Source organism: Carcharhinus amblyrhynchos, chromosome 14 (genome assembly GCF_965287045.1).
Source record: "Carcharhinus amblyrhynchos chromosome 14, sCarAmb.v2.hapA, whole genome shotgun sequence".
Classification (NCBI taxonomy): domain Eukaryota; kingdom Metazoa; phylum Chordata; class Chondrichthyes; order Carcharhiniformes; family Carcharhinidae; genus Carcharhinus; species Carcharhinus amblyrhynchos.
Window position 1 is genome coordinate 30,517,672 of NC_137337.1, and position 20,992 is coordinate 30,538,663.

Genomic DNA, 20,992 nt, shown 5'->3' on the forward strand with positions numbered 1-20,992 from the left:
GAGATCTACCTTTGGCTTAGTAGTGTAGCCAAAGGTAATGCATTTGCCTAGTGATCTATCGGATCACATTAATTTGTATTTTTATTATGAGGGAATGTAGAATTCCACAAGACCATAAGAAATAGGAGCACGCGTGGGCCATATAGCCCTTCCAACCTTCTTTGCCATTCAGTATTACAATGCCTGAACATCAGTTCCTTTGCCATTCCTATCCCTTTATCCCTTGATTATGTTAACGCCCAAAAAATCTATCATTCAGTTTTGAATCAACTGATAAGCATTTTAGTTTGATTAAAGCCACAACTGAGAGGTAGTTGCACTGACTGGATTTTTGAGACTTGATTATATTTCAGAAAATTTGTTAACCATGTATGTCTCTGCAGTTGCCTGACAAATCTATAGCTAGCCTGGTAAAGTTCTATTACTCATGGAAGAAGACACGGACCAAGACTAGTGTAATGGATCGTCATGCTCGCAAACAGATGAAACGGGATAAGGACGGAAGGTAAATAAATGCATACCCAGCTTATCTGGTTAGGATGAGTTGCTGAAGTCAATGAATCATGCAATAAATATTCTCTAATATGAAGCACTGGAATAAATAAATGCTTCAAAACGATGCCATGTGGCCAGTTTTTAATCCCATTATAAAAATAGCTAATAAAGGGGTGAATTTGCTTTCATGTTGAAATGTATGCAGGCTACAAAATAGGTCATTAGGAAGGGGTTGGAGCTGGTCAATTTATAACTGAATGACGTATATCTAAAGTGTTCAAAGCTCTTCACGCCAAAAACGTCATTTTCTTGCATGGATGAGTTATTTGCCTTTTAAGGGCTGGCGTTGACTTATTTACTCACTTCTTCATTTCTCTGGGAGTTCCGCAAGTAATTGTTTCCAAAATTGTGATGGTTTGTGAAATGATTTCCTGTTAGTGCAATTAAGTGCATTTAATTGCATTCAAAAATAAAATTCATTTGGAAGATTTTGTTTTGAGCCATTTCCTCAGTTGGCGTACAGAAAGTGACCTTTGTCATGCTGGATTCACGTTTTTTTGACTTTCATCCTTAATCTCATGTAATAATATCATCTTCTGTTATAGCATCAGTGTCTGAAAGTAATGACTTCCTTATCAATAGCAACAATAGGTTCAAACCTCATGAAATCTGGTAAACAACAGAGAGCAGATGCTCAGAGCTTTGCTGCTTCAGAATTCTCTGTTGGCAAAATCCTCAATAGTTAGGTCCTGCTGCCACCTATGCCAGCAGGTTGAATTAGTATTGCCAATGGATTCTATATTAACATGCAGATATTCACGTGAGGACTCTGCAGCTGTCAACTCTCATGATGAGTTTTCTGTTTCAGATGTTGCGCTCTCCTCAGACACTTAGTGATCCATGTTTTTTTTGAAAGGTTACAGTCAGATCAAGAACACTACATTGTGCCCTTCTAGAGTTCTCAATCGCCAACAGCTTTTTTCCCCTGGTAGTCCCAACGTAGACTGAGGATAATTTTACACTTTAAGTTTTTTCTCCCCATGACCATTTTATTCATGAAGGCTAATAACATTGGATGCAGATGTAATGGGGAACAGCTTTATCAATGTTAAATAAGTTTTCTGACTGAGGTAGAATTTCAGAAATTTTATCACTCACTCAGTTGTGAATGCTTTTTGTCAGAACGTTACTTGCTTCCTTGTGTGTGGATCTAGAATTTGTGTAGTAGTTTTTGACATTGTTGATCTAAAATTGAACAACAGGACCGTTCCAAGCTTTGAGCATATTTACCGTTTCCAGTAAGATAGCCATGAAAGTTGTGCACCTGTGGTCTAAGTGAATAATGTTTGAATCTGAACTGAGCAACAGAATTCACTAAATAGGATTAAGTTGGTTAGGAAACTTGTATTCAAATTAACTGAGTACCAATTATTTCAGCAACAGGTATGAGAGGCTAAAGGCCTATTCCTGTACCTGTGCTTGTTTAAATTCACAAACTGTCCTCATTTTGATTGTAATTTGTTTTTGCATGGTTTAATTTGAATTAACAATACTCTAAATTTTTAGATTAAAGAATGAATTATATATTTCTCTATACAGAACTGAAAATCGTGTGGCTTTCTTGCTATTTTTCTGTTTACGGCAGTTGTGTAATTTGGGTCTGGGTATTGTTTTTGCATAGTAACTTAGTGATTCATCTACAAGTCCTGTTTCCTTTTGCAGTGGTGATGAGAATGAAGAGACCAATGCAAGTACAACCAGTATCATTGACAGTGAAATTGAGCCAAGCAAAGAGGCAAAAAAAGAGGTGAGTTGGCTTTGTTACACTTTCAGATCAGCTGTACGCTTACTTGCAGGAATATTGTCATAGAAAACCCGTAAAGGTAGATAGAAATTGATTTGGCACATTTCAGATTTTTACCAAAATATCAAATGCAGAACTGTGCAAATTAATATCACTGTGGATTGTAAAATTTGAATGAATTGCCTTATTTGAGTAATTTCCTTTTATAACACGAAGCAGTTCCTGATTCAATAAAACACCACATTCTTTAGAGGTCCAATTTACACTTCTAACTGAATTTTCAGAACTTTTACCAGGATGGCAAAGTGGCACAAGTGGTTAGCATTGCTGTCTCATAGTGCCATGGACCCAGTTTCAGTTCTGGCCCTGGGTGAATGTGTGGAGCTTTCACATTCTCCCCATGTCTATGTGGATTTCCTCTGAATGCTCTAGTTTCCTCCCACACTCAAGATGTGCACATTTGGTTGATTTTTTTTTTCATGCTAAAATGCACCTTAGTGTCAGGGAGATTAGCAGGGTACGTACTTGAGGTTACGGGGATAGGGCCTGTGTGGGATTGTAGTTGGTGCAGGCTCAATGGGCTGAATGGCCTCTTTCTGCACTGTAGGAATTCTGTGTAGCTCGCTCTAATGAGATTTGACTCATTCATGCTGCTTTTGCAGCATTAGTTTTGGTAGCAATTCCAAATTGTGTTCAGGTTAGTTGCATGTCAAAGCTTCTCGCTCTGCATTGTTTGTATCTGACTAGCAACATAAATACAGTTAGTGTTTTTGTATTTTTATATTTTGATCATGCTTGTATGTTGGCATTCTTTACTGCAAGCACCTTTTAATGAGTGTGCTGTTGTAAACGTTGATACCTGAATTGTACCAGCGTAGGATTTTCCCTCAGTTGCTAATGCAAATGTGCCTAAGGTAGCAAAAGGATATAATTATACTGGACAATGTAATTTGCACGATGAGTTTGCTTGGAGTAGCTGTTTGGCATTTATTGAGAAGTAGAAGTTTGTATGCCTTCTTTAAGCAATCTCATAAAAATATCACTTATTCAAACATACGTATAAAGTTGAACTGAAAGTGTCAAGGGGACCTGCCATATCAGCAATTCTCTCGCGTTCTTAAGTATCAAATTCATGGGAAAACTGGTGTAAATCACGCTTTTTTTGATGCAACTTCAGACAAGAATGTCTCGCACTGTGACCTTTTGTATTGCACAATCAGGAATGTCATTAAAAGCTGCCCAGTGGGCAGTGCCAGGGTCCACCACTCCCCTGCTACCTGACACCCTCAGGTGGCCCCAATTCTCCCCCCCCGCCCCAGCCTCACTCCAGCAGGATCGTTCCACTAGTTCCCTGAAAATGGAGAGCTAGTCTGAACCCCGCCAAAGTGGAAAAACTCCTGGCGGAGTAAGAGATGCTAGCGGGCCTGATAATGACATTTAAATTGCATTTTGAAAGCCATTTATATATTAGCCCTGCCTCCCATTTGAGTCCCGGTGCCATGCAGATGTTGCCGGAAATTCGGGCCTGGGAGACGCAGTCACAACATGAACACTCGGGAATCCCGTGAATCGGTCGATACACACTTCTCCCTACCTGCCACACTAAAAAGAATTAGTGCGACGGGATGGGAGAATCACCCTCCTAATGATTTCCCAAGTGCTTCAAATGAGTTCATAGTGTTGTGTTATGTTCCCGTTTCCCCTTCCCTGTTCTTTCCCAAAGAATCTCTCCTGTTTGGAAAGCCATTCCACCCCTTGATGTTAACACTTCACTGATATTCAAATATTATGACAAGGGTATATTTTTGTTGGATCCTTGATGGTGACCCAAAGTGAGCAATCTTTCCTTGTTGTAACGACTGCAGCAACTCTGTTACTTAAAAATAACTCCTGTGTTCTGCACTGGACATGCATCAAAAAATTATGTGCAATGTATGGTATTGTTTAAAGTTGTGTAAATGGAGCATGTAAGGAAACAGTATGATCTAAATGATGTTTATATCTGATCTTGTTGAAGCCTTTTCGAAGGTTGGCATTCCTTGTTTGTTCATGCAAAATACCATTGGCATAAATAACACCAACGATAATCAAAGCCTAGCATTTATAATAAATGCTGGTAACTAAATGTCTTCTCTAATCAAATGTGAAAGCTCAGTTGTATTCCCCTAGAATTCAGTTGATTGCATTCATTGCTTTATGTTGAATTCAAAGAATCACATGTACTCTTGGATTGCAGAATTAAGCTGCTACACAAGCAAGACTATACTATAATTTTTAAAAAGTTTCAATGCACCTTTCTCTATTGAGAATTTCCCCCAGTGGACAACCAGTTTGTTAGATGAGGTGGGGGCCGCCTTAATTCGTTAACCAAGCTGTTCAATTTGTAATTACATGAAAGGATGCCTACTGTAACTTTTGGGAGCTATTTTTACTTTATGCATTACACTACTAACCACATTTTGTAGGCACTTAAACAGTTGGAGAAAATTTTGTGGATATCCTGTCTTGAAGCAATATGTGAATGAGTTCATTGGCAAAATGCCACAGTGATTAGAAGCAAGCTTTGCAAGGGTTGGTGCTCAGTCAACAGATATAAATTTTTAACCACATTTCTTTAGCATATAAACTTATAAGTTTCTACAGTTTTCTTACATTGTAACCAATTTGCATTTGAGAGATTGCAGGAAATTGGGATTCAGAATTGAATTCCATGTAAGAGTTTAGTGGCCAATGCAATTATAAACACTAGTTGGCAGCATTTGGCTAAGTTTTTTTTGATGGTTTTCAAGTAATGAAGATAGTTTGTTTTCCAAACTATTTGTTTATTTAGAACATTTTACAAACTGAACCTACCTCTTGAATTTCAAGATGGTATTTGCTTCTCCCATGCAAATTTCCAGTTTAACATTGAGGTATGAACACTTGCATGGTGAAACACTACAATGAAATGTACCTCTACTAGGTGCAGGCCCGCCAGGAATTACCTGCTTTTGGAAACTCCAAACTTGCAGTACTCTTAGTCAAAGGAACTTGACCATTTTTAGGATGGTTTTGAAATTGATTTTAAATTGTTGAATACAGATGCTCTTCAGTCCCTCCTCCTGTTTTTTGATGCACCAAATATCACCATCATTCCTGTGGTAACTGGCATTAGAAAGAAGGATTTGATTTTATTTGTCTGCTTTCATGGGGCAACACATGTTCTGGATTAGCAATGAAAAGTCACTTTTTTCAATTTCTCAGAATGGAGAAGGTTATGAGGTGACTAATAAAAGTTTTCAAGGTGAAGGCTTTTGAAGGAACTAATGGGGCGGGGGGGGAACATTCCCTCGATTGTGAATAACTAAAGGACATTGATTCAAAATCATTAGAAAAGTATCTAGAGGGAAGATGAGAATATTTCTCAGTGGATGAGCTGCCAGAATTGAATACGATTTCTGAAAAAGCTGATTCCATAAATAATTTTAAAAGGAATTGGTCAGTTAGTTGAGGAGGAGGAACGTTTGGGGCTGCAAGCAAAAAAAATGGAGCTATGGGACTAAACATGGCTGCCCTTCCAAGAAGCCAGCACAGGCACGGCTGAATTGATGGTCTCCTGTGCTGTAAAGATTTGAGTCTACACCTGGTGACTTTAGCGTGTGCCCTTTTATCTAACAGCAGGGATCTCAAACTGTGAAAAGTGTCCCACCCAAGAAGGAGACACGAACTGTCCAAGGAAAGCAAAGAATAAGTCAGAAGCCTCCAAGAGGGATGTTCCTGATTCAAGAGGATCTTGATGCATTGTCCACAAGTTCTGGTGCTGCTAGCACAGTTCTCAGACAGCTTGATATGGAGTTGGTCTCACTTAAGCGTCAAGTAAGCTCTGCAGTTTGTTCATTTCAGTTACGTTCAGCAGAATTCCTTTCTAGTTGCTTTTTAGAAGCTTTAGTAAGAAAACTTACTTGGCTTTCTGTTACACTTCTCATAGTATCGTGCATGCAATATTAGAAATGCAGTTGCTTATCAGCTAGGATCCTCTTCTGGTTATTAAGTTGGACCTTAATGCACAACACCCGCAATATTATTTGTGCGTATCACTGTAATAGTTCATGATTTCTGTGCTTAATTTTCTTAAGACTAAAAGTGAAAATGAGCAAACAGGCAGAAAATAGGTGAAATATGCGAGAATAGCCAGTTTATGGTTGCAAACCATTCTTGACTTGATTAATTCTTAACTTGCATGTCAATTTCAGAGGGGGGAATCCTTAATAGAAAAAGAAACTCCCTGTAGCTCCTGGGAATGTTGTGTCTGATTCAGGGCTGGAATGAGACAATATATATAAATAATGAAAAAGATTGCTTTCTCAAATGCCGTCTGTGAATTTAAAGAGAGGTGAATCTGATAGAACTGCAAATTAAATGCTGAGCTAGTTCCATGCATGATTGCTTTGCAAAATTAGATTTATGCTAATTATTTGATTAGTTTATGCAAGAAATAGCTTCTGCTGCAGAATTGTTTGACTTTCAACAATATTTTAAAAAAATGCTTTCACACAATATGCTGACCTGCAAAGTTTGATTGGAGTGAATCTCAATTAGAAGGAGGCCATTCAGCCCATCTCTGCATTGGCATTCCAAATAAGCACTTCACTTTATTCTCCTGCCTCCTTGCTATAGCACTGCACATTCTTCCTCTTCAGATAACTGTAATTCCTTTTTGAATGCCTCACTTACACCTGCCTACGCTATACTCTCAAGTAGTGAGTTCCAGACCTGAACATGAACAGCATTACCTGTAATAAAAAAAAAAATTCTCATGTAGCTTTTGCTTCTTTTGCAAATTACTTTAAATCTGTTTTGTCATTCTTGATTCTTTCATAATTGGGAACTATCTACTTTGTCCAGGCCCCTCATGATTTCTGAATAGTTCTATAAAATCTCCTCTCAGCCTCCCCTTCTGCAAGAAAAACAATCATAGCTTCTTTATTGTGTCCTCATACCTGAAGTACCTCATCCTGGAACAATTCTTGTGAATCTTTTGTGCATTCCAGTGTCTTTACCCCTTTTCTAAAGTGAACTGGACACAATACTTCAACTGAGGCTGATAGTGTCTTACACACAATTAACACAACCTCCTTACACTTATAGCCTGTACCAAGCTTGCCCAAAGTATGACCCACAAAGCCCCTCTGTAGCTCCTGGCACCAGTTTTCAACATCCCAGTTGAAGAGGAGAGCTTCAATGGAAGATTCTTCTAGGAGCAGTTCGTCCAAGCATGAGCCATTTCTCGTACAATTTTGCTTCTGATAGGTGGATTAGTGAGCTGATTAGCAGCAAACGAAGGAGAGAAACAGGTTGATTGGAGGAGCAGAGAACATCATAGTGAGGGTGCTGAGGGCTGCTGGGCTGAAGGAAGTAAAGCAATATGAATTGCAGCCTGGGGAACTGCACATCTGACCTGAAACCCAAAGAGAACAAGTTTGAGTCAGGGTCAGGAGACTGAGATCAAGTCAGGGCCACAGAACCTTTTTGTCAGGCCCAGGGAGGGTGAAGTCTTGGCAAGCCTGGGGAAGACATGGTGCCATAGTGAATATATGGGTAGGAGGGAGGGACTATGGGAGCATGAGTGCGTGTCTGTCTTATGCCCAGTCTCGGGTTTCTCATTCGCTTCGACCATCACACATATACATGCACAAACTCGCACTTACTCACCTACTGTAATTACTTTTTTAAACTGAGTTCATTGCTATCATGTTGTTGCACTTTTGCTCAGCATTTGCTGCTTTCCTTAAAAAGTAAACTTTTGTATTTGGAAATTCAGTTTATTTTTGTGGCAACCTTCATTTCTGAAATTTACTTATCGGCCCCTTGGGTATGAAAAATAAATGTGCCTCCCCATCCATCCCAACTCAGTGAAAATGTTGGACCACCCTTTTGTGTGCTCCTATTAGCAAAGCTTGGGATACATTGTGTTTTTTTTCAAATCAGTCTTCTCAGCCTGTCCTACCACCTCCAATGACATACGTATGCACCTAGGTGCCTCTGCACCTTAGCCCCTTTATTTTGTATTATCTCTGTGTTTGTTGTACCAAAGGGAATCACTTCACATTTCTTTGCATTGGGCTTCATCTGCCACCTGTCTGCCAATTCCCATCAATTTGTGTATGTCCTTTCAATATTCTACCCTTTCCACCTCACAGTTCACAATGCTTGTAAGTTTTATACCATCTGCACATTTTGAAATTGTGCCCTGTACGCGAAATTCTAGGTGGTTGTTACGTATCAGGAAGACTGACCCTGCAGAACTCCACTACGAAACTTCCTCCTGCCTGAAAAACATCATTAACCACGACCCACTGTTTGCTGTCACTCATTTAATTTCATATCCATGTTGCTACTTTTCCATTAATTCTATGAGTTGTATCTGCCACGTCTGTTATGTGGCACTATGAAATGCATTTTGGAAATCCACGTACAACCCTCACTATCACCTTCTCAAAGGAACTTCAAATTAGTTAAACACATTTTTCTTTAAGAAATCCATGCTGCCTTTCCTTAATTAACCCATTTTTATCAATGTCTCTTATTATTGTTTCCAGAAGTTGCCCCACCACCGAATTGAAATTGATTAGTCTGTAGTTGCTGGGCTTTTCATTACACCCTCTCTTGAACAAGAGTGGAACGCCTGCAATTCTCCAATCCTCTGGCACCACCCGAGTCCAAGAAAAATTAAGTCCAGTGTCTCCACAATTTCCACTTCTGCATCCAAGGACACTGGTGGTGGTCTTTCCAATATTAATCATTGATAGTCTCCTCTTCATCAATTTCAAACTTTTCTAGTGTCTGAATTATCTTCTGTTTCACTATGGCCTGATTGAAAGCATCTTCCTTAATAAAGCCAAATGAAAGGTATTCATTTAATACCTCCTGTCTCCTTGCATAAACCAGCTTTAATTTTTGCACCTGTCTGTATTTTCCTTGCAATTTTGAATGTCTACATCTTTCTCAATATTTGGTGGCTGACGGACTTCACCAAGCAATGTAATTGCAGTTTGTTTATCCCTTAGCTCAAGCCAAATAGATTTGTCTTTGACCACTATGGGACATTGTCTTGTTCCAGCACTGCAATAGTTTCTTAACCAAAACTGCCATTCCTCCCACTTTTCTACCTTTCTACCTTCCTGTCTTTTCAGCATGCCTTGTACCCAGGAATATTTAACATCAAGCCCTCCCCTTCTTTGAGCCAGGTCTCTGTTATACCCACAACTTCATGTTTCCACATGGCAATCTGCGCCTTTAAGTCACCAATCTTTCTTGCCACACCATGTATTTGCATACATGCACAGTGACCTTGACTTAGACTGTATTACTTTCTCCCTTATTTCACCCCACCTGTTAACTTGCTATTCCCTATCCAACGCCAACTAACACTCCCAGAATGCCATGCACCTCGGCCTTTTCTGTCTTCTGGTTCCCATACCTCTGCCAAATTAGTTTAAAGCCTCCTAACGTTGTGAACCCAAACACAACCTAATGTATGAAGTGACATTTAAATTTCATGCATTAAAGAGCATAAATATTTAACAACAACATCTGTGTGCCCCTCCAGCAGTGTAGTCAAACAAGAAAAGGGTGATTTGCAACTGGACCAAAATTCTGGATAGGTCATAACGTACCAAACATCAGTCACTTTTTGGAAGTGTCAGGCACTCCCATGAGCAATCTTGTGTATCCTTATATCATTGGCTCTGAATGTCTTGTATTTACAATTGAACAATCTAGAACTCAAGTCTATAATAATAGAACCCCTGCCCCTGTGACCTGAAATATCAATATCATTGACATATATTTCTTCAATCTTTGAGGTGAGACTTGTGTGGAATTATTAAGCTGCTTAATTTCAAGATTAGGTGATTATAAACAGCAGTAGTTATGATCAAGTTTACTTAGTCATCAATGTATGTTACAGTAACAACATAAAAATGATGTGCACATCATACTACTTGGCTTCAGTGGGTCACTTTGTTTGATTTAAACAGACGACTCTGAATTTTACCTTTTGAACGTGTCTCTTCTGATATCTTACTGCTTCAACTATTGCTTCTGTTGCAAAGGCTTTTTAAATGCTTCACCTTCTGTTAATTTCCTGAATATTTAATCACACGACCAAAAACAGTGGGTGTCAGGTATTCATCCATTATGAAAAGAAACCACCAAGTTGCTTATTTCCTCAAAGATTGTAAGTAATGTAAGTCAAGTGCATTATCATTTCATTGTTGTTATTATACACTTTTCTTAAAATGCATTTAAAATAACCATCTTAAGTAACTGTCCTAAGTTTGTTCAGTAGAAAAATGGTCAGAACTTGTGAATCTTGTACAACCCATGAAGCTCTCTGGTGTGATGTCCAGTGTAAGCTGAATTCATCAAATGATGTTGCACAGAAGGAGGCCATTTGACTCATCATGCCTGTGCTCTCAGCTAGGAGAGAATTATATGTGCTATCTTCCCTGCTCTAAAATTAGATCGAGGAAAAATAGCTGCTGTTCACACCACTGATTTACCATCCAGCAAACTCTGCATAAGTGTTTGCTTGTGATGTCAATCAAGTGCAACAGAGTAATCTTAGGCTCTAATGCCCATTAAAATCAAATAGGCCGCCAGCACTCCCTGTTTAGGCTTGCATGTGAAGAATGACATAGTGCCGTAGACATTGACGTATCCTAGGAAATGTCCACTAGTAAGGAGTTGATGCTTTCAGAATATATGGAAGGGAGAATATAGTCATGCTTTGTCTGTCTCCTGCTAATGGGAGAATAAGTTCTGTGGCAGAGTTTGAAATACATAAATCATCTTAGTCTGTCTTTGACAGTTTCATCAGTGACTCTATGTTTACTGGGTCATTAAAATCTAATATTCTAGATCCAAAATGTGAAACAGATAAATGGTGCTCTCAAACAAAAATTAGACGGTGGGATAGAGGAATTCAAGCCACCTGAGGTAAGGAACTATTCACCTTAATAAATAAAATTGGGGTGTGATATATATTGTCTTTGGTGTCTGTGCCCAACACACTGATCTATTCTATATTATCTGTGCACCTTAGGAATACAGAGTGGATTTATGGCACTTCTTAACATGTAAATAGACAGTCCACATATTGTATAAAACCTCATGACATCTGCCTTTGTTTTAGTTAGTTATCCTATTAGAATTTTTTTCCTTGTCACAAAACGTTTGGCACAAAGTTTCATAATAATTTCAGATAATCCAGTAGTGCTGGTGATACTTAGGCTAAGATTGCAAGGTATCCTGTACCTAAATGTTGATCGTGGTGAACAATGCATTATAAAGCAATCATCTAGTGCCATGATTCCCAACTAGTGTGCCATGACACATTTGGTGTGTTGTGAAGGCATCCCAAGCTGCTGTTAAATGAAATTCAAAATCCATGTCAATTGAAACTAACTTTCCTCTTCAGATTGGTGGTCAGCATCCCCAAGGCCCAACAAACCTCGAGTCTCCCATGCATGCACCAGCTGAGAAAGGGCTGAACATATGCAGTTCATATTATTTTTGCGTTGGTAATCTGAACCACACAAGTGCCGACTGGGAAAAGGTCACACTTGCACGAGTTTGGTCTTTTAGTTCGGTCAGGCCCATGCACGTGGACGCAGTCAATGTTTTTTTTAAAAATCTGAACTGCTTATGTGTGGCCCTTGCCAGGTGGTGCGCATGTGGGAGGCACGGTAATGCTTGGGACTTGGAGATGCGGACTACTGAACTGAAGACAAAGGCAAAATCCCTGGGAGAAGTCCCCAGTGAGGGAAGAAGACAGTGGTAGAAAAAGGGAACCAATAAACTAAGAAAACGAGAAATAGGCTCCAAGTGGGCTTGAAAGAAGTCCTAGCTGTGGTAGAGACCCCAAAATAGGCTCTGAAGAGCGGAAAAGACAACCAAATGTTGGTTAATTCTTTGTTGCGGTGCGTTGGGGCAAGGAGGCACGATAGTGTTCTGCTTGGTATTACAGAAGATCTAAAATTGTGCTTGTAAGTTGATGCTTGAGGGTGTTTATTGTGTGTTTGACCTCATTTGCCATGGATAAGTTCTTGAAGAGCGAAGAATCTCACTCTGAATCTGATGTAATGAAATGAACAGAAGCTCAGGAGAAGAAAGCAAAGTTTGTACACAAACAGTAGAGTGACAGTTATTTGGCCTTCGGATTTTTGTGGATTGTCCCAGAATGTCTGATTTGCAGCGAGAAGCTGTCAAAGGTTATATTGGTACCAAGTCAGTTGAGGCACCTTTTTCAATACAAAACATCATTCACTCACCAGCAAGGGTATACTGTACTTCAAACATTTGAGAGAACAAAACATAAAGCAAAATCAACATATGATGTGCAGGTTTCAGATATGTGCAGGAGGCAAGTTACCTGGTGGCTGAGCTCATTGTGAAATTGAAGAACCCACACACCATTGCTGAAACCTTATTCTGCCAGCGTACAAAATTATTGAGAGTAATGCTAAGCTGATTCTGTGAAAGAAATCAACAAAATTACTCCTACTCTTTCTGGTAACGCAATCAAACAGCACACTGTCAAAATATCAGTTGCTATTTTGGGAGAAATTATGGCTCCACAAATATTAGTGGGCACTGCCAGCTCTCAGCCAATGTCAGGTACGTTGATGGGGATTCTATCAAAGTGAATATCATCTTTTGCAAAGAATTGCCTGGTCATTCAACTGGAGAGGAAATCCTTTGTGGCACAACTTCTCCAGAGGAAACCATCTCAACTGGATCAAGTGCAAAAATATCTGCACTGACGAACAACTTCCATGACAGGAAAAGTCAAGATTTCATGAGTTAGGTGAAATAACAGAATCCTGACCTCCAGGTCAGCCACTGTATCCTGCACCTTGAAGCCCTTATTGCCAAAACAATGCCATCTGAGTTGATTGCAGTATTAGACCAAACAGTGAAAATTGAGTTATGGGAAGTCAAGTCCTTTAAAATCACGTTTAGAGTTCATTTATTTATTATTGCCACATGTAGGCCTACATCAACACTCCAATGAAGTAACTGTGAAAATCCCCTAATCACCACACTCCAGCACCTGTTTGGGTACACTGAGGGAGAATTTAGCATGGCCAGTGCACCTAGCCAGCACATCTTTCGGATTGTGGGAAGAAACTGGACCACCCAGAAGAAACCCATGCAGAGAATGTGAATGCTCCACACAGTGACTAAGATGGGAATTGAGCCCAGGTCCCTGGTGCTGTGAGGCAGTAGTGCTAACCATTGAGCTGCCCTTTATGGTCACGTTTGTTTATTATTTTGTGTGAAAATGGAAACCAAGTACTAAGGTTTAGTCACGCATGTAGAAGTGTGATGGCTATCTCAGGGAAAGGTCCTCATGTTTATAAGCTCCCTAACGTGCTGAAAGCATCTTCAGCTCTACATGAATTGCCACACATTTAATATGTGATGATTCTTGGTGTGCTAAGCTTGAATATCCTTAAGATATAATCAGCCATCTGAGCTGAATATTAAAATACAGGGGAAAGTGAGAACATTCTGATTGTCGCATATAAACTTCAAGGTTTCAAATCAAAACTGGCCCTTGAGCAGGAAAAAATGGCAAGTGAGTCAATCGAGATGTTCAAGCTGGTATCAGCAAATCCTGCTGGCAAAAGCACACTCCATTCCATCTCCACACAACTTAAAACTCTGCAAGAGAAGTTTGAATGCTATTGCTGCTCCAAGGACATGAAAGATTTTGTGCATGTAATCCATTTAGTTCACTTTCTCTTGAATCGTCAAATAAATTGCCATTAAAAGAACAAGAGGAATTCGCAGAGCCCAGGATGAATCGGACACTGAAACTGATGTTTGCAGAGGTGTCACTGAATATATTTTGTTGGTTATGGGACTAGGATATCCACCTATTTCATATGTACTATAGCAGTACTCACCATTTCTCACATCCTGCCTGTGTGATTTGGCACTCTTAACACTGGCCTATTTAAAACTAAAGAGTGGAGCAAGACTTGTGAGCTGCCCTGTTGTCAGTTCCTTCCCGGATCAAGAGGCTTTCCTCACAGAGGGAGGCCCAGATGTCACAGTAATGTTGTCAGTAAGATGCTGCTCACAGTATTTTCTTCAATTATGAACTTTCACGTTGAGAAATGCAGATTTTTTTTAATGGGAAACACTTAAATTGTGTGCATTTGCAATAAGGAGTATTGTACTTTATGTACAACTGGTAAACTACTGAAACCAATGAAAACTGTTTTCGTGAGGTTTTAGAATAAGACTTTTTCTAGAGGACAGTTCATTTGGAGAAAATAGATATGCCTCAACATTCTTTTTGAAATGTAAAGGTGTGCCGTGACACACAGGTTGGAAGCCACTGCTCGAGTGCCTTGCCATTGACAGTAGTGACAGCTGTGAACTTCGTAGAGTGATGCATTCATCCACAAGGAAACTATGTTCAGGGAAAGTCTACAATGGAGTATTCCACTTGCATACAAACAACAAGCAGCAGTAGGCCATTCAGTCTCCCAAACCTGCTCCAGCAATTAATAAGATCATGGCTGATCTGATAGTAACCTCAAATTTGCAGCCCAGCTTGGAAAACAGAGCTATTTGTGTTGCTTTTACTTCTCAAAAGGTAAAGCACTGTTAACAACTCTGCACTTGTATAGCAGTTTAAACTTGGAACTTGAACCACTTGTGAAAGAGATTCCTGCTTTTGCTCCTTAATGGCCAAACTCTAATTTTCGAATTATGTACCTTGTTCTTGATTTCCCATCACAAAAAAATTCGATGCCCTCGAATCCTTTTAATATTTTAAACACCTTGATCAAATTGCTCCTCAATCTACTGTACTTGAGAATACAACTCAAGCTTATGCGACTATATTCATAATTTAATCCTCTAAACCTGGCATTATTATGTTGGACCTGTGCTGCCTCTGCTCTAAAACCAATTTTGGAGGTGCATCACCAAGACTGAATGCAGCTTTCGGATAGCATCCAACCAAGGTACTATTGCAATAATATTCCTCCCATTGATTTCCAGCCCCCTTGTGATAAAGGTCAATTTGATTACTTGTTGCACCTCTTTATAAGCTTTTGATTATTTGCATATCTGGAGTTCTGAATCTCTTTGTTCCTCCACAGTTTATTGTATTTCACCATTTAGAAAATTCAGATTGGTCAAAATGGATGTCCTAACACTAGCTCATGTTGAACTCTATTTTTGCTGTGATTTTGCCCACTCACTTAAATCTTTGTATATCTATTTTGGAACTTGTTACTCCCATCTCCATCACTTGCGTTTTCCTTAACCTACTGTCATCTGCAAACTGTCTAACCTTTCATCCAAGTCATTACTAAATATGGGGAAAAGTTAGGCTTGACGCTGATCCCTAGGGAACACCATAGGACATAGAACATTACAGCGCAGTACAGGCCCTTCGGCCCTCAATGTTGTGCCGACCAGTGGAACCAATCTAATGACCCTCGAACCTAAACTATTCCAATATTATCCATATGCCTATCCAATGACCATTTGAATGCCCTTAAAATTGGCGAGTCCACAACTGCTGCAGGCAGGGCACTCCATTCCCTTACTACCCTCTGAGTAAAGAACCTACTTCTGACATCCGTCCTATATTTATCACCCCTCAATTTAAAGCTATGTCCCCTCGTGTTAGCCATCACCATCTGAGGAAAAAGCTCTCACTGTCTCCCTATCTAATCCTCTGATCATCTTGTATGCCTCAACTAGGTCACCTCTTAACCTTCTTCTCTCAAACAACCTCAAGTCCTTCAACCTTTCCTCATAAGACCTTCCCACCATACCAGGCAACATCCTGGTAAACCTCCTCAGCACCCTTTCCAATGCTTCCACATCTTTTCTTATAATGCGGCGACCAGAACTATATGCAGGCAGCACCAGAGTTTTGTACAGCTGCAACATGATCTCACAGCTCTGAAATTCAATCCCTCTACCAATAAATAATGATTTATTATGTATACAATAATTTGTTCTTTCCTACGAATCAGTGTGTACCCTTTCTTCCCATCCTGTCTCCTAATTCCCAGTTAATTTCCAAACCAGGTCTACTATAGTGGACATTCCAATTTTATTTGTATTGATTTATGAACTATGTGTTTAACTTTTTTGATTGCATTATGGAAGTGTCAATAAATAACATTCTATAAGAATATCGTTTTGGAGAAGGAGAGTTAGTATTATGGGGTTAATTGATTTAGATTAGCTCCTGCTAGAAATGAACTGTCAGTGATAGAAGTTCAGTTTCACAAAATGTAGAAGTGGCTAAATTGCATCTGTTGGAAACTTAGCAACATTTTTATGTATGCTCAGCGTGTTCTTTTCTCAGAATTATTAAGTTTAGGCTAGACTGGTACGGGGAAATTCACATAATCTGAAGAAAAGCGGGGACCCTGATGTAGCTGTTCATTTATTTTGCAATGTATCATCCATTTGATAAGGCATGTTGCAGCATATTGTTGGGCTAATGCTGAACAGTTTACAGATTTTCAGTTAGCAAGAATTGTTTAAAATATGATGTTGCATTTTAAAACAAATAATGCCTGAATTTTTTCATATCATTCTTACCTCTGAGTCAAAAGATTGTAGGCTCCATCCCCAGTTCACTAACTCAGATGCAGGCTAACACACGATTGCAACAATGGATAAATTTATCATGTTCATATCTACTGTCTTTAAGTTGAGGTATTAAAACAAGGCCCTGGCAATCTTGTTTGGTTAGATTTTAAAGATTTTATGTAAATGAGAGCAGAATGTTCTTGTACCATACTGGCCAGCATCCATGCTTCAGTCGTCATCACTAAAATATGTTAACTGGTCTTTAATCTTGTTTGTTGTTTGTGGCATATTGCTACACTCAGATTATCCTTTTAAAAGTAAGTAATTGATTGTGGAAGACTTTAGGATACTAAATGCAAGTTTATTCTTTAGGCAAATCAGAAAATTAATGCCCGTTGGACAACTGAAGAGCAACTACTAGCTGTGCAAGGTGAGTAAATATTCCACATGGATTTACCATTTAAAATGTAAAAATGTTAATTGAACTTTTTGTTGATCATAGGATTTCTTTCTCCCACACAGCAATAAGAAAATATGGCCGGGACTTTCAAGCCATATCAGATGTAATTGGCAATAAGACAGTAGTACAAGTGAAGAACTTTTTTGTGAATTATCGCCGTCGTTTCAACCTTGAAGAGGTTCTGCAGGAGTGGGAAGCAGAACATGGTAGCAGAGAAGAAAATGGAAGCATTGCTGATAAACCACAAAATTCTCCAGATGTTGCTACTAAACTTTCTGAGGAGGATGAAGAGGCAAGTCTCCATCCTTTGCCTTGAGCATTGTTTATGAGCCTTTAAAAAGCAAATATTCAATGAAGAATGAAAGTTTATTTTCGTACTTGTATTTTTTTTGCTTGGAGCACAGGCATTTACAAAAAAAAGGTTCATAATGTGACATTGCTCTCAATTGCAAAAGCATTTACCAAATTTTGCTGGAAATATTTCCTACAAACTAACTGTTAAACTAGTATTAAAATAAATTGGCAAGGGGTCAGCACCATTTATATAGAAGTAAAAAAATAGGAATATGGTTCATAAGTGTTGGATACTCTAATTCAAAAGGGCATTCAAATGGTCATTGGATAGGCATATGGATAATATTGGAATAGTTTAAGTTAGAGGGCCATTAGATTGGTTCCACTAGTCGGCACAACATCGAGGGCCGAAGGGCCTGTACTGCGCTGTAATAGAACATAGAACATTACAGCGCAGAACAGGCCCTTCGGCCCATGATGTTGCGCTGACCAGTTAAAAAACAATGACCCACTAACCTAATGTTCTATGTTCTGTGGTGTTCCCCAGGGATCAGTGCCAAGCTCAACTTTTCCCCATATTTAGTAATGACTTGGATGAAAGGTTAGCTTGCAGATGACAGTACGTTAAGGAAAACAGCAAGTGATGGAGATGGGAGTAACAAGTTCCAAAATAGATATACAAAGATTTAAGTGAGTGGGCAAAATCACAGCAAAAATAGAGTTCAACATGGGCTAGTGTTAGGACATCCATTTTGACCAATCTGAATTTTCTAAATGGTGAAATACAATAAACTGTGGAGGAACAAAGAGATTCAGGACTCCGGATATGCAAATAATCAAAAGCTTATAAAGAGGTGCAACAAGTAATCAAATTGACCTTTATCACAAGGGGGCTGGAAATCAATGGGAGGAATATTATTGCAGTAGTACCTTGGTTGGATGCTATCGGAAAGCTGCATTCAGTCTTGGGTGATGCACCTCCAAAATTGGTTTTAGAGCAGAGGCAGCACAGGTCCAGCATAATAATGCCAGGTTTAGGGGATTAAATTATGAACGTAGTCGCATAAGCTTGAGTTGTATTCTCAAGTACAGTAGATTGAGGAGCAATTTGATCAAGGTGTTTATGTAGTAATGTATTAGATAGGAGCAGACTATGAAGAACTGTAAGGAACGTAAGGACGTGTTTAGGATGGATGACTAAATGCATTATGTGGCACAGAAGGTCAGTGAGCTTCAAGCACAAGTAACTGTTCAGGAAAATGGTGTAGTGACGATAATGGTGATGTGACTTAAACGATGAAACTAGCTACTTTTCAGGGAAACAATGTTCAGAAAATATAGGGAAAGAAAAAATGTCTACTGTTTAGGGAAGTCATTGTAATGTTGAAAGAGATGACGATCTTGAGGGCCCAAGGACAGAATCCGTTCGGTTAGAGTTTAGAAATAAATAGGGGATGATAGTGCTATCTGGATATTCTATAGGTCTCCAAATAGAGAAAGGAGGAAATCTGCAAGCAAATTGCAGAGATGTGCATGAACTGTAGAATGGTAATATTGGGGGATTTCAATTACACAACTATCAATCAGGGTATTAAAGGATAAGGAGAGGGGAGAATTCCTGAAATGTATTCAGGAGACCTTACTTGACTAGTATGTTCAGTCCAGCTAGGAATGTGGTATTTCTGGATCTGGTGCTGGGATAAGAGTTGGGCCAGGGAGGACATTTGAGTAAGATTGATCACCATATCATGAGGTTTAGATTGATAATGGCAAACCAAATCCAGGACACCTTGAATGACAAGAGAAATTGGGATTCGATGAAACAACAAAGGGTGTGTGATGCATGTCAGGTGAACTATTTAAGCGAGACACAAGCCAAATACAATAAGTTGAAAAGGAAGGGCAGTGAAGAGCAAAGTAAGACTGGCAATGAATGAGTATCAGGATAGAATGGCAGCTAACATGCAAAGGAACCCAAATATCTTAAACTGGCATGTAAATGGCAAGCGATAGTAAGATGTGGGGTGATCCTATTAGGGACAAAGAAGATGACGTGTTTGGAGGTGCAGAGCAAAACACAAATACTTAACGAATACTTTGAGTGTAGTAAGGAAGATCATCTTAACAAAATATTGGTAGAAAGAGTTGGCAGAGGTGATGGATGGGGTGAAAATTGGTAGGCTAGATGTAGTGGAAAGGTTGGCTGCACTTGGAGTGGATAAGTCATCTGGTCTGATAGTTTGCAGCCCAGAATGCTAAAAGAAGTGGAATTGGAGATAGTGGAAAGGCTTTCCATGATCTTTCAATCTTCTCTAGGTAAGGGGGACATCCCAGAGGATTGGAGAGTGTCAAATGTGACACCCTCATTGATACATAATGCCTAGTAACTACAGGCTGGTCAGTTTAAAATCAGTGGTGAGTCAGATTTTAAAAACAATCGGGGAGAAAATCAACAGGCACTCAGAGGTTTGAGTTAACTAAGGACAGTCTGCATTGATCTGTAAAAGGCAGAGCATGCTTGGCTAATCTGGTTGATGAAGTGAATGCGCAAGATGTTGATATGCATTCTAAGAAAGCATTTCACATAAAACCATATCAAGGGCTGATTGACAAAATTGAGGCTCATGGAATAGGTAGGTTGTCGTCAGCTTGGGTAGGTTTTGCTTAAAAATAGGAAACAGAGCCATGGTAGATGGTTGCTTTTCCACATTGGAGGATGGGAGTCAGTGTTGTTCCCCAAGGGCCAGTACTGGGGCTCACAGTTTTCTTTGATGTATCATAAAATAGATAAATGACTTGGATGTTGGAATACAGGAAAACTTCAAAATTTTCCCATGAAGAACTTGGAGGTGTGACAAGCAATGAGGATGATGCAAACAAAGAACAACCCAGCACGGGAAACAGGCCCTTCGGCCTACCGAGCTCGCGCCGCCACATCACCCTACACCTATTCTACCCTGCGTGTCTACGAATGGAACCCCTAACTTAGCCAGATTCAGGGGAGAATAGTGTCAATTTGGTAAAACCAGTCAGCCTAAGAGCACATCTTTGGGGTGTGGGAGGAAACCGGAGCGCCCGGAGGAAACCCACGCAGCCACAGGGAGAATGCACAAACTCCCACAGACACAGGCCCAAATTCATGTATCTACACAGCTAGCAGTGCTAGTCACCGAGCTGTTGCGGCGCCCATCTACCGGTCCAGGATCAAGCACACACACCGACACGAAGTACTAGGCCACTCCCGGAAACTCCAAGAGTAGCCCACGCACGACCCACCGTGTGCATGCCCCTCGTTTGACAACGAGGTGGACCTCCACCTG

The 20,992-nt window shown here is 39.7% G+C and overlaps 1 protein-coding gene across 3 annotated transcripts in view; it reads left to right on the forward strand.

Annotated features, from left to right (window-relative positions):
• Positions 1-20,992, forward strand: part of rcor1 (REST corepressor 1) — a 120,385-nt gene that overhangs the window by 94,098 nt on the left and 5,295 nt on the right. The window contains exons 6-11 of one of the 3 annotated variants that reach the window (XM_080202540.1): positions 384-505; positions 2,218-2,302; positions 5,957-6,154; positions 11,201-11,278; positions 17,291-17,348; positions 17,441-17,670. In XM_080202540.1, the coding sequence (XP_080058666.1) occupies positions 384-505; positions 2,218-2,302; positions 5,957-6,154; positions 11,201-11,278; positions 17,291-17,348; positions 17,441-17,670 (771 nt within the window). The remainder of the gene's footprint in view (positions 1-383; positions 506-2,217; positions 2,303-5,956; positions 6,155-11,200; positions 11,279-17,290; positions 17,349-17,440; positions 17,671-20,992) is intronic. The other 2 variants (XM_080202541.1, XM_080202542.1) reach the window with 2 other exon arrangements.